Source organism: Petromyzon marinus, chromosome 14 (genome assembly GCF_048934315.1).
Source record: "Petromyzon marinus isolate PM22_M1 ecotype Great Lakes invasive population chromosome 14, UKy_Petmar_22M1.pri1.0, whole genome shotgun sequence".
Classification (NCBI taxonomy): Eukaryota; Metazoa; Chordata; class Hyperoartia; order Petromyzontiformes; family Petromyzontidae; genus Petromyzon; species Petromyzon marinus.
The window spans coordinates 1,401,257-1,415,838 of record NC_133680.1 but is presented as its reverse complement, the minus strand read 5'-3'; the positions used below and the strand labels follow the sequence as shown (position 1 = coordinate 1,415,838).

The following is a 14,582-nucleotide window of genomic DNA, read 5'->3' as shown; positions in this document are numbered from 1 at the left end:
TCGTGGTCGGCTCCGTGAGAAATGGATTCCACGTGGATCGGTCTCGCCCTGCGTTCCACCGCGTGATTCCTCCTATTGCGGGGCATTTATCCGCAAAAGCGGGGACTGGGAATATCCACCGCTACCACGACAGTAACAGCGTCAGCATCGTCGACAACAGCAGCAGCAGCACCGTGAACAACAACAGAAGCCGCAACTACGACGGAAGCAACACTTGCAACAATATACACGCAAACGAAGCAACAGCAAATACAACAGCAGCAGTCGCAGCAGGAAGATGCGCCCAAGTTCGAGTGTTGATACTCAGCGAGGCTGTGCCGTGAACCTTCAGGAGCTCTGTTCAAAGTGGATTAAGGCTGAAGGCGCTGCCCTGCAATTTCTGGCTCACACCACTGCTGGCGGAAGGTGCCTCGTCCACTCGAGGGAGCTCTTAGAGAGCCCCTCTCGAGGATTCAAGCTAGCCTGGCCACTGACGAGACACTGACTGTCAAAACCATCCATTCCTTGTAAGACCAGCAGTTCGCCAGCATTAATAAAACCAGCCTCTGAAAACCAGTCCGGCTTGTTCCGCCGAGACAGCGTGCCTCGTGTTTTCTGCCCTCCGTGGGCACAGAGCAGAAAATATAAAAAGTAATCATAGCAGCGTCTATCAGTAATACTGCGCCGTCACCACGCAGTGTTAGCCCCCTCGCTCTCTGAGAGAAAGGGTTGACGGCTCGGACAGAAGGTGGACGGCTCGGAGAGAGAGGAGACAGCTCAGAGGCGCCAGGAGGAGGAACCACAGACGAGGAGCGGGGAGGTAGCGGCCACGCGGCGAGGAGCCGGCGCTACCAACGATTGGCCAAGTTCTGTGGTCCTCTGCATACTAAGGTATTATCGGACAATTAGTGAGTGTTTTACATGTGGGAGGAAGCCGGAGCACCCGGAGCACCTGGAGAAACGAGTGGGAGTTTACAATGTTCTGCCGTACCGCCTTCTCCTGGCAAGCCAGGCATGGTACGGTTGCTCCTCGACGCACACAGGAATGGAGATTCACAACAGGATCTGAGTGCGATCCAGCAACCCTTCGCGGTTGCCTCCACAGCGCTGGATGACGGACCACGCCACGTGCCCCGTAGCCATCGCCATCGTCCGTCCGGTCTTGGTTGGTGTCCTATGCGGATTGTCTTTGTAAGCGAATGGCAAGGAACTCCACCGACACAATACAGTCGGTACTCGTGGCACTAAGAGGAGAGAGAGTGGCACAGTCGGTAGTGGAGACACTAAGAGGAGAATGGCACAGTCGGTAGTGGAGACACTAAGAGGAGAGAGAGTGGCACAGTCGGTAGTGGAGACACTAAGAGGAGAGAGAGTGGCACAGTCGGTAGTGGAGACACTAAGAGGAGAATGGCACAGTCGGTAGTGGAGACACTAAGAGGAGAGAGAGTGGCACAGTCGGTAGTGGAGACACTAAGAGGAGAGAGAGTGGCACAGTCGGTAGTGGAGACACTAAGAGGAGAGAGAGTGGCACAGTCGGTAGTGGAGAGACTCACGAGGCAGGCAGTGCAAACGAAACGGGTAAGACTCCAAAGAGGCAGACAACTGCAATAAAAAAATCAATAAACAAACTATGCAACCTCATTGCTCCTGCAATCCGTTCAAAGACGTTCAAACGCTGACAACTCATCGCGTGCATTCCTGTGAATTCCTCATCAGAGGTAACCGCCCACCCGCGCAAATTCACACGAAAAAAAACCGATTCCACAACCACCGTGCAAACGTCGGTAATTCCTGAAGAAGGCCAGTCGACCGAAACGTCGGGAACTTTCATTTCTCTCGGTGAGTAAAAAAACGACCCTGCAATTATATGTCCATGTGTTCATCTACGCAGCAGCGCCATAAATTGTGCGCGTGTATGCATGTGCGTGTGTATGCATGTGCGCGTTTTTCAAAAATGTGTCTGTGTATGGGGAGCGGCGGTGCAGTGGTTAGCGCTGCACGGCGCTACCAACACACTCGCGACCAAATAACAGTGACAGCGAATATCTGAATCGGTTATGGGCTTCCCCTGCGTCGACTCGGCCTTAAATAAAGCTCCTGATGCGGTGTGTAATAACCATATGTATGTTGAACTTCTTTCACACCATACATAGCCAACCGTGCTAGTCAGAGGTGCGGGACATCAGCGCTGGGGAGACAAAGACGGTCGGGCGTGGTGTCAGTCACCCACCGCGTCGCGTGTCGTGCTGGCCTTCCTAGGCGCTACTCGGTAACAGCACTTGCCCCATAGTCTGTTAAAGTCTACACGGGGCACCTTTGTCTTTGTGTGTGTGAGCATGCTTCTCCTTTCTGGAGGAACTGACTCGACGCGTGGTGATCATTCTACTTGAACACACACAACCTCACCACACACAACCTCACCACACACAATCTCACCACACACACACAACCCCACTACACACAACCTCACCACACACACAACCTCACCACACACAACCTCACCACACACAATCTCACCACACACACACAACCCCACTACACACAACCTCACCACACAACCTCACCACACACACAACCTCATCACACAACCCCACTACACACAACCTCACCACACACACAACCTCACCACACACACAACTTCACCACACACAACCTCACCACACACACAACCTCACCACACACAACCTCACCACACACAATCTCACCACACACACACAACCCCACTACACACAACCTCACCACACACACACAACCTCACCACACACACAACCCCACCACACACAACCTCACCACACACACAACCTCACCACACACAACCTCACCACACACAATCTCACCACACACACACAACCTCACCACACACAATCTCACCACACACACACAACCTCACCACACACACAACCCCACCACACACAACCTCACCACACACACAACCTCACCACACACAGCCTCACCACACACACAGCCTCACCACACACAACCTCACCACACACAATCTCACCACACACACAACCCCACTACACACAACCTCACCACACACAACCTCACCACACACAGCCTCACCACACACACAACCTCACCACACACAGCCTCACCACACACACAACCTCACCACACACACAACCTCACCACACACAACCTCACCACACACAATCTCACCACACACAGACAACCTCACCACACACACAACCTCACCACACAACCTCACCACACACAACCTCACCACACACAATCTCACCACACACAGACAACCTCACCACACAGACAACCTCACCACACACAGACAACCTCACCACACACAGACAACCTCACCACACAGACAACCTCACCACACACAGACAACCTCACCACACACACACAACCTCACCACACACACACAACCTCACCATGGTGAGTGTTGCGGAGAGGGATGATGACATGAGGAGTATTTACCTTGCGTGCCTATGAAACTGGTGTACAACCAAAGAGAGCACACGGCAACAAGAGGCAGGGTGGCCTACGGAATAACACTCGTTTCGTCGACAGCGAGAGAGGCAGTCAGTCATAGGCAGAGCCAACGTGAACATTTCAACGTTTGGCCAACGTTGGGTATGTGGTTGGAACCGCTGGCCCATCGCTGGCCCAACCTTCCGTGTTTTACTTGGGCGTGGCTGGGTGGAGGAAGTTTTAGACATTGGGAGCAGCACAGGAGAGAGTGAGAGGACCAACTCGTTAAGCGTTGTCGTGGAACACGACGGTTAATGCCATGTATGGGCAGAACTCCCTGCTGTCTCCACACACAGACACTTTTATAATTGAGTCCATCTGACTATTGGCTTTGGAGACCAGTACAAATCATTCATCATCAGCAGCATGTCGAGCAGTCAGAATTCGAGGCGTACGTCGACATTCATGGGTCTCATCAGCAGTCCGGCGTGCTTAAATACACGGGGGTTATTTATCTGATGAGTAACCCATGAGTAGGGGATATTTGTGTTGACAGTTATAGGGTCCGCTAAGGGCTTACTAAATGCACCCGACAAGACGGACTCACGATGCCACGTTACATTTATTTTGTGTGTTAGTTTGCTGTCCTTTCCCCGCACCTCCGATTAATGAGCACGGTTGGCTATGTACGGTGCGAAAGAAGTTCAACACACGTATACGTACGACTCTTGCTGCTGCCTCTGTTACCGCAGCAGCAGCCACTGTCTCCTTCTCTTGCTGTGTCTCCCGCGTGTCCCAGTGTTTGTCCACGTGTCTCCCCATCTCTCCCCGTGGCCTTCGCCGGACGGTGACGTCTGTCCCACCTGTCTCAGTGTCTCCGCTCCTCCTATCTCTCTGTCTCTCCTCTCTGTCTCCCCGTGTCTCCCCGTGTCTCTGTGCTTCTCCCTTATCTGCCCCCGCCCCTTCCCACCACCGGACCCCATGCCCTTGTCACCCGACGGTGGAGCAAGCCCCCCCCCCCCACCCTCTTCTCTACCCCTACACCGCCTCCTACCCCCACACTCTTCCCCATTTCTCTGTGCGTGCAGAGGAAGTGTACTTCCACTCCCCGCCCCACCCCCCTCCACAACCGCCTTGGTCTCTCATGCGAGGAGCTCTCACTTCTCTGAGCGCGGCTCCTTGATTGTAATCACACTTGGGGAGCTCACTGACATTCACTGCCTCTTTCCTGCAAGGTGAGTGCCCGGCTTCAGGAGTTACAGCTCCTAAGCGTGTCTCTGTGATTGCTGCGACGCTTGCCGTTATGATCACAATTTTCGCAGTTAATTGCCGGGGTCAGGACACACGTCGTCAGAAGGGATGACGGCCTGGAGGTCGAGACTTGTCACCGAGTGGCAGCCAAAGCAAAGGAGCACGCTCGGACATGGAGCCATTCGGGGTTAGACCTCGTCCAAGTGGATGTGAAGGCTTCCAAGTGGACGTGAGGGCTACCAAGTGGACGTGAGGGCTACCAAGTGGACGTGAGGACTACCAAGTGGACGTGAGGACTACCAAGTAGACGTGAAGGCTACCAAGTGGACGTGAGGACTACCAAGTGGACGTGAGGGCTACCAAGTGGACGTGAGGGCTACCAAGTGGACGTGAGGGCTACCAAGTGGACGTGAGGGCTACCAAGTGGACGTGAGGGCTACCAAGTGGACGTGAGGACTACCAAGTGGACGTGAGGGCTACCAAGTGGACGTGAGGGCTACCAAGTGGACGTGAGGGCTACCAAGTGGACGTGAGGGCTACCAAGTAGACGTGAGGACTACCAAGTGGACGTGAGGGCTACCAAGTGGACGTGAGGACTACCAAGTGGACGTGAGGACTACCAAGTGGACGTGAGGACTACCAAGTGGACGTGAGGGCTACCAAGTGGACGTTAAGGCTTCCAAGTGGACGTGAGGACTACCAAGTAGACGTGAGGGCTACCAAGTGGATGTGAGGACTACCAAGTGGACGTTAAGGCTTCCAAGTGGACGTGAGGACTACCAAGTGGACGTGAGGGCTACCAAGTGGACGTGAGGACTACCAAGTGGACGTGAGGGCTACCAAGTGGACGTGCAACAACGCTGTCGGGTCAAAGTTGAACCTGGCTGGGCCGGTAGGGGCGGGTCGCCGAGGCCTCGAGGCCTTATCAGTGCCGATTTGTTTTCTGGAGGTATTGGTCGCAACGACGCTTCCTTCGGCCCACGTGTCGGCCCGTGATGGCGACGCGGCCCCTGCACACGAGGCCACCGTCCTCACGGCAGCTGTCGCGGTCACCTCGTCACAGGGCGGTGGCGTGGACGACGAAGTGGACAGAGTTCACGGTCACCGCGTTCAGCCGTGGACGGAGAGCGCGACGCTCGCACCGCAGACGATGTGAAATGCACGGTGGGAGGGAGGCGGGGGGCTATGGTCCCCATTGGCATCTTGGCCCGCAAGCTGCGTAGAGCTTGTCCACATTCCTGACACGCGGTGTGATATACAGGTTTGGTGAAATGTGTGTGTGTTGGTGGCCGGCGGTGGTAATTCTCCTGTAGCCAACGCCCCCTCAATGGAGGAGGAGGAGGAATAGCGCAACTACACAAATAACTCCCGTTCTTTCTCCCTCTCGTGAAGGCCTCTCGTCGTGGTCAGCAGCAAACCTCGACATTGATTGGCATTTATATCCATGTACCACCTCGCTGCCATCGCGCGCTATCACAGAACATTACGGTGGTGAGATTTTAACTACCTTGTCTGGAACACGGGAGGTCGTGGTTTCGATCCCGATGCCTGTTGTATATTTTGAGTTTGCGTGTCTCTCTCCGCGTGGTGGCGGGGATTTTTATCCGGGTCCTCCGGTTTTTCCCCTCCACATTTAAAATCGACGTCACGCGTTTAGAATATTTGGCTGCTATAAATTTCCACGTGGTAAGCCACTCCGTTGAGCTGTCATTTGTGACGTCGCTTCTGCAAAAGATCCCCATAGCTCAGTGGGCTACACCTATATAGTTAAAAAAAAAAGTTTATATAAGAGCGACAGTGCTGGCGTACATGGCCTCGCATGTGTTTATAGCTCGTGCCAACAACAACAGAGATCCCGTGTAAAGCCTAAACAGACTCTCAGGGCAAGCGCTGTTCGCAAGTAGCACCTATGAAGGCTAGCACGTCACACGAGGGGGTGGGTGGCCAGCACCATCACGCACGGTCGTCTTTGTCTTCCCAGTAGCGATGTTTAGACGCCGCACCAAGTACTTATTTGAGGCTGAGTTGACCTTATTGAGGCACAGCACCAGTTCATATAATCGTCGCTGGTGTTGGCTGTGAGCGGGAATCGAACCCCGGTAGCTGTGTTTTGTAGCGCAATGCGCTAGCTGCTGCGACACCGCTCCCCGTGCCACCACACACAACTTCTCCCGGGTACCAGCAGCGGCTGCCTCTGCTAATATCTATTTTAAATCGTGGACACCGTTAAATAATATACATCTAGAAACTCTAGGTTGTAAAGACAACAAGTAATCAAGTTTTCCATTGTAAATGTTCTCACTGTCATCTGTATCAATACATACATCTAATACATGTAATTGCTGCTTATACTTAACCATAACGATGCTTATGATTGTGTAACGATTGTGAAGGCAAGTAGTCTATAATAGTCTTGTGCTGTATATTTTATAGTTTAGCGTCGAGCTGGGACCAATATCTAACAGGGAGGGTGCTTGACTAAAAACATCGAGCAGTTTCACCAGCAAAGCCGAGCCTGCGGATGAGCCGCTGAATGTCAAAACCAGTCCAGGGTTTTGTTTGCGTTGAATCGCGCATGAATCGTCGTGCCTCCTGAAAGGATGGACGCCAAGAAAACGGCGTGGCTGATGGGATGTGTAAAAAAACACATGTCCTCGTGTGTGTGTGTTTGATGTAGGGGGAGCGGTAGTGTAGCGGTTAGCGCGCTGCACTATGACTCAAATTCGATTCCCGCTCACGGCCAGCACCAGTGACGATTATCTGAATCCGTCCTGGGCCTCCCCTAGGTTGACTCAGCCTCAAATGAGTAACTGGTGCGGTGTTAACATCGCCACTTGGGAGACAAAGGTGGCCGGGCATGGTGTTGGCCACCCACCCCCTCGTGGGCCGTGCCGGCCTTCATAGGTGCTCGCTAACAGCACTTGCCCCTACAGTCTGTTAAGGCTACACGGAGGATCTTTGTCTTTTTGTTGTTGTGTGTTTGTTTTTTCACAGTCGGATCCCAGAACCCAACTCCGCGTCCATATCACTCCGCTGCCCTGGGACCCCACCTCAAGTTCTCGAGCGTCGTGGGGCCCAGCGGGACCCCAGGGGGACCCCGTCCCCTCCGAGGTGAGGGGATGAGCGGTGCGGGTGGCGTGGGGGGGGTGTTGGTTTTGTGTGTGTGTTTGTGTGCTCTGCAGGGATTCCTCGATTTTACCAAAGGGATGCGTTTCTTCAAAAAGACCGTGCCTAAAACGAAATGTCGTACATGGGAATGGCTTTTCCCACTAATTTAATACTAAAATATGAGGGATTGTGATTCGAACAGTCATTCCAACTCTACTGCTAATTAACCTTTCCAGGAAACTCACCGAAATATCTGCTGCATGTTGTGATGACGGGGGGAGGGGTGAGGGGTGGTGCCGCCGAGGGAGGCGTTGGTGCCGTCACTGCAGGGACACCGTGACGCTGTCGTGGATGGATGACGACGCAACCTCCCGCGTGGCTTCGTGTTTGATGATTTCACGGCGCGTGGCCGGGAGTGACTTATGATTAACGCAGAAATTCGATTTCTCTCATCGATAAGCGTCCGGAATTTGTCAATTGGGTTAATGGGAAATTCCGTAAACCGAACGTTCGTAAATCGAGGGACGCCGGGATTTGATAATTACTCATTTAGCCAAGAAAGTCACACAGAGTGCCAAGACTCCTTTTGCAGGAAGGTTCTGCTACATTGGGATGTTTGGCAAAGACCAATGATACTGTGTGTGTGTGTTTAGGTATGCTACGAACCCCAGCGACCTGAGTTCGATTCCCACGCACAGCCACTAACACCAGCAACGATGATCTGAACCGCTTCTGAGCCTCCTCTAGGTCGACTCGAGTTTCTAGACCTGTTTATGCCGGTGTGTGTGAGAGCGTGTGTCGAGAGCGGTGACGCAGTGGTTCGCAAACTGCAACGTGAATCCATGGACCTGGGTTCAATCTCTGGCTACGGCCAACACCGGTGACGGAGTGGCCGTCTGAACCAGTCCTGGGCCTCCCATCTAGGTCAACTCAGCCATAACCAAATACTTGAATACTAATCTCGGAGTGTAAACATCAGCACCGGGGAGACAATGGCGGCCAGGCGTTTCTATTCTGGCATTTGATGGCAATATGTTCAGGAGCTAAGTGCCAATGTCTGCTGGCCATGATGAGAGGGCTTCAGAGAGAGAGAGAGTTGGTGTCGTTTTGCTGCTCATTCTCCTCCATGGAAGGAGCACAGACCACAGTGGTTTGCGGTGTGATCCATTTTTTTGGCTTGCATGGCCACAAATGGCCGCACCACCCCGTGACCGCCTAAATAGGTGCTCGCTAACAACACTTGCCCCCGGACAGTCCTTTGTAAGTCTTCGTCGCTTTTGTCTGTGTCGTCTCGACTGTACCCACACGCGTGCGTGAGATTGTGTGCCTCAAATGAGTACAGTGCCTGGTGGGGTTGGGTAAACCAATCTCGGGCCTCCCTTCGGTCAGCCTCAAATGAGCAACTGCTGCGACGTGTAAAACATTGCCACTAGGGAGACAAAGGCGGCCGGGTGTGATGCTGGCCACTCACCCCCTTTTGTGCCGTGCCGGCCTTCATAGGTGCTCACAAACACCGCCGGCCCCAACAATCTGTTGAGGCTACACGGGGAGTCTTTGCCTTTGTGTGCATGTACAAGCCGCTTGCGCAAGCCGCGTTGATCCCGCGACCCCGTGACTCATCTGTGGACCCTGTGCTCCGCGTCTCCACGGTTCAGCAGGTTCTGCGCTACCTCCGTGTGGAGGTCTTGGGCTCTGATTAACGGACCAGGCCCTGCACGGCAGCGCGCGCCGTGCAACGCTTCCTCCCCCCGGCGCCCTTCTCGGTTTGCCGCGACGGGTTTCAGAAGTGCCGAATGTTGTGAACGGAGGCGAAGCGGTTGACAGCGAGCCGGGAGCAGGGCCCCGTGGCCCTAAATGCAAACTAAGAGTTTCTTCGCGAAACTGAGTCCTAGCCTTGACCCATAATAATAATAACAAATAATAATTCAAATGTATAATTGCGCATTCCATCCTAGGATCCCAATGCACAATACATGAACAGCAGGAAACAAAAACAGAGCCAGGGCCACCGATCAAACTAGAGAGGGAAGGCCGGTTTACAGAGATGGGTTTTCAAAGCAGACTTCAATATATCTTCCGACTCTGCCTGATTTCAAGTGCCAAGGCGTTCCATAGCTTATGGGTGCCACACGGACAAAAGCCCGATCGCCAAAAGAGCGCGAGCTAGACTCTGGGAGTGCTGAGCAGTTGTAGATCAGAAGATATTAAGGACGTTGATGGATTTATAAATGTATTAGTTCCTGAAAGTAATGTGGGGTGAGCCCTTTGAAATCCTTATAGGTTAATAGCAATATCTTAAAATACACTCGGAATTTGACCGGTAGCCAATGACATATCACCATAGCCTTGACACATTGTATTAAGCCATAGCCTTAGCCTTAATCCCACAGCCCTAGTCTTAACCCGTAGCCCCTAGCCTTGACCCACACCCTTAACCCATAGCCATCGCCTTGACCCCTAGATCTAAATATCACCGTAACCATAACTCCAACCCAGTCTCCATAGACTCCACCCTAGACCCACTCCCTAACTCTCAGCCTCTCTCATCGCTGCGGTATTACTCCTCCTCCTGCCAGGCCACGGATCTTTCAATCACGCTTCGTGTAATCATCATCATCAGATTAACATCTGTTACGTTGAAATTGTTACGTTGAGATTGTTACGTTGAGATTGTCACGTTGAGATTGTCACGTTGAGATTGTTACGTTGAGATTGTTACATTGAGATTGTCACGTTGAGATTGTCACGTTGAGATTGTCACGTTGAGATTGTCACCGTGGGTCTCTCTGTTCACGGCTTTCTGAGAGACGCCAGGGGGCAGTGTTGGGCAGCACTGACAGCGTCTGGGCGGTCTTGCCTCAACCCTGCTGCTGTGCATGTTCAAATGTCGTACATGTTGCGCGCGCGTGTGTGTGTCGATGAGCCTGTGTGTGTGTCGATGAACGTGTGCGTCGATAAGCGTTTGTGTGTCGATGAGCCTGTGTGTGTGTCGATGAACGTGTGCGTGTGTGTCGATAAGCGTTTGTGTGTCGATGAGCCTGTGTGTGTCAATAAGCGTTTGTGTGTCGATGAGCCTGTGTGTGTGTCGATGAGCCTGTGCGTGTGTGTGTCGATGAGCGTTTGTGTGTCGATGAGCCTGTGTGTGTGTCGATGTGCGTGTGTGTCGATGAGCCTGTGTGTGTGTCGATGAGCGTTTGTCGATGAGCCTGTGTGTGTGTGTGTGTCGATGAGCCTGTGTGTGTGTCGATGAGCCTGTGTGTGTGTCAATGTGCGTGTGTGTCGATGAGCCTGTGTGTGTGTTGATGAGCGTTTGTCGATGAGCCTGTGCGTGTGTGTGTCGATGAGCCTGTGTGTGTGTCGATGAGCATTTTTGTGTGTCGGTGAGCCTGTGTGTGTGTCGATGAGCGTTTGTGCGTCGATGAGCGTGTGTGTGTGTTGATGAGCGTGTGCGTGTGTGTGTCGATGAGCGTTTGTGTGTCGATGAGCCTGTGTGTGTGTCGATGAGCCTGTGTGTGTGTCGATGAGCCTGTGTGTGTATCGATGAGCATGTGCGTGTCGATGAGCGTGTGCGTGTGTGTTGATGAGAGCATGTGTGTGTGTATGTGTTGATGAGAGCATGTGTGTGTTGATGAGAGCATGTGTGTGTGTGTGTTGATGAGAGCATGTGTGTGTGTGTTGATGAGAGCATGTGTGTGTGTTGATGAGGTCGGGGTTCGGGTCATGGTTATTGCGGGTTGTGGTTATTGCGCTTGCGCTACGAATCAGGCGACCCAAGTTCGTCGAATCGTGCCAACGGTCAACACCAGTGGTGATTGTGAACCGCTCCTGGGCCTCGCCTAGGTCAACTCGGCTTCAAATAAGACCTGGTGCAGTGTGTAAATCATCGCCACGAGGGAGACAAAGGTGGCCGGGTGTGCTGTTGGCCTCCCACCCACGTCGTGTGCCGTGCCGCCTTTCATAAGTGCCACTCGGTAACAGCACTTGCCCGAACAGTCTGTTAAGGCTACACGTGCAAGGAGATCTTCGTCTTTGTGGGGAGCCGTGGCGCAGCGGTTAGCGCGCTGCGCTACGGACCCATGAGACCCGTGTTCGAATCGTCGCCATGGTCAACACCAGAAAAAACAATCCCTGAGAATTGCCCGAGATCGAACTCGCAACGATAAACCTCAGCCCGGCCATAGCCCCCGAGACACGAACCAAGCCATGGCCCCTAGGCCCAGCCTCACGCCAGCTCTAACGGTGGCCCTCGCCTCAACCCAAGCACTTGCCCCAACCCTCGCTCAAATCACAACCCTAGGCCCCGTCGTAAACCTAACCCAGGGCTTACACCGTAAACATAGTAGGAACTCAAACCCTAACAGAGCCTTTAGCACTGACTCCTAGATCTAACATTAACCCTAGCCATAGGACTAGCCCCAATTATAGCCTTAACCTTAACATTCAGTCTAGACCATGACCTCCGTAATGCCAACACGAATTGTAACATTGACCTCTATTCATAACCCCCAGTAAAACTATTTTAATCCAGTGGTCAAATGACAAAGGACGGTACAAATTAATTGCTTATTTTGAACGTCGATTTTCTCCACAGCTCCGGTGAGGCCCACGGGTTCGCCGAGTCCACGCACCCCGCTGACCACGACCCGAACCCCGACCTCGACCCCGACCCCCGTAGTTCACTCCCCCACGCTCCTCTCTGCTGCGAACAACCTGAAGCCCGTGGAGCTACGGTACCCCAAGACCCCTTCGACCCCTTCGACCCCGTCGGTTAGACCTAACGGACTCAGCCCATCACCCGCGTCCAGTTTGTGGCCACACGTCGCCGCCGCCACCACGGATCACAGGTTCCTGGTGTTACGGGGACCCCAGCCGCCAGCCCAGCACTCCAGGGCCCCCACGGAGGAGACTCGGCCCACGGTCGCGAGGCCCTCGCCGCGTGGTACGGTCGCCGGCGGGAATGTGGCGCTAGGCCTGAAGACCACGGGCACTCCGCGCCACGCGGACTCTGAGATGAGCGCCCTTGCTCCACGCACGCCGCTCAAACCCAAGCCCGCCGCCAGTCTCGGCAAGGACCCGGCCGGCGGCGCCGGCGGGCCTGGCTCACCCGGCCTGCAAAAGGCCGTGACTCCCAGGGCCCCCAAGCCAGACAAGACTGAGATCTCGCGGGCCAAGATTGAGTTGCCCAAGGTTTTTGAGCCGGGCAAGACTGAGACCTCCAGAGAGCCAGGTCCCGGTAAGGTTGAGTTGCCCAAAGTCTTTCAGGTGGGCAAGAATAAGACCCCAAGGGACTCAGGACCAGGAAAGATTGAGTTGCCCAAGGTTTTTGAACTGAACAAGTCTGAGACCTCAAGAGACCCAAAGCCAGTGGAGATTGAGACTCCGCACGTGTTCAGACCTGGCCACATTGAGACCCCTAGTGACAAAGAGCCAGGAAAGATTGAGTTGCCCAAGGTATTTGAACCATGCAAGAATGCGACCTCTGGCGACCCAGGTCCGGGTAAGATTGAGTTGCCCAAAGTATTCGGACCAGGTAAAGCTGAGACCACGAGTGGCTTAGAACCCGGAAAGATTGAGACTCCTAAAGCGTTTAGACCGAGCAAGACAGACGTCCTGTCGCCCACAGCTCCGGGAAAGATCGAGACGCCCAAGATGTTTAGGCCGAACATTGCCGAGACCCCCAGGGCTCTCGCAGCAGGCAGAGGGGTCCCTCCCCCGACCCCGACACAGGCCACGCCGGAGCCCGGCCCGGCGGGCAAGCCGGACGTCCTGATCCCCAAGACTCGAGCGACGGCGACGCCGGGCCCGGCGACCGCGCCGGAGGATGGCGCCGCACGGCCCACGGAGGCCGCGGCTGCCCCTAACAAGTTCAGCTGGCTGTGGACCCGTCCGGCCGGAATCCCTGAGCAGGCGGAAGCCGAGGAGGTGCACGGTGGGATCCCCGCAGAGAACCCCCGCGCGAAAGACGCCCCTGATAGGTGAGACCCCCCCCCCGCCACTCCCCGGCTGCTGAGCTAGCCGGTGCCCCCCGGTAGTTGGAACATCATCGTGATCATCTATCGTAGTTGGGACATCATCGTGATCATCTATCGTAGTAATCATCATCGTGATCATCTATCGTAGTTGGGACATCATCGTGATCATCTATCATAGTAATCATCATCGTGATCATCTATCGTAGTTGGGACATCATCGTGATCATCTATCGTAGTAATCATCATCGTGATCATCTATCGTAGTAATCATCATTGTTGTACTCATCATCATCATAATCATCAGCCCCAGTCGCCGTAATCATCAAATATGCATGCCGTGAGACGCAAGGCCTACTGGGATTGTGCAATGTTAGCAACGTTGATTCAATGAGAGCAAACTCTGGATCGGTTTCAACATTCAGTGTCTCATCATCATCATGGTAATAAATTATGTGGCATTATTTAATTGTGTGTCGAACTTGGACCCCGTATCTTCATCGAGAGTCTTCGCCTATGAACTTCTGGCAGCTCACCAGCAGTGGTTCCAGCCAATGGCGGAGACAGGATTTTCAGGTAGGGGGGCATCCCCTCCAGCAATGAAAAATGATAGAGGAGTTGTTAGTAAGTAAGGACTTGTTAGTAAGGAGTTGTTAGTAAGGAGTTGTTAGTAAGCAAGGAGTTGTTAGCAAGTAAGGACTTGTTAGTAAGTAAGGACTTGTTAGTAAGGAGTTGTTAGTAAGTAAGGACTTGTTAGTAAGGAGTTGTTAGTAAGTAAGGACTTGTTAGTAAGGAGTTGTTAGTAAGGACTTGTTAGTAAGTAAGGAGTTGTTAGTAAGGAGTTGTCAG

The 14,582-nt window shown here is 53.5% G+C and overlaps 1 protein-coding gene across 3 annotated transcripts in view; it reads left to right on the top strand.

Annotated features, from left to right (window-relative positions):
• Nucleotides 1–14,582, top strand: part of LOC116942479 (uncharacterized) — a 53,932-nt gene that overhangs the window by 11,814 nt on the left and 27,536 nt on the right. For all 3 annotated transcript variants that reach the window (XM_032954466.2, XM_032954465.2, XM_032954464.2), the window contains exons 2-3: nt 7,651–7,767; nt 12,356–13,739. In XM_032954466.2, coding sequence (XP_032810357.2) covers nt 7,651–7,767; nt 12,356–13,739 — 1,501 coding nt within the window. The remainder of the gene's footprint in view (nt 1–7,650; nt 7,768–12,355; nt 13,740–14,582) is intronic.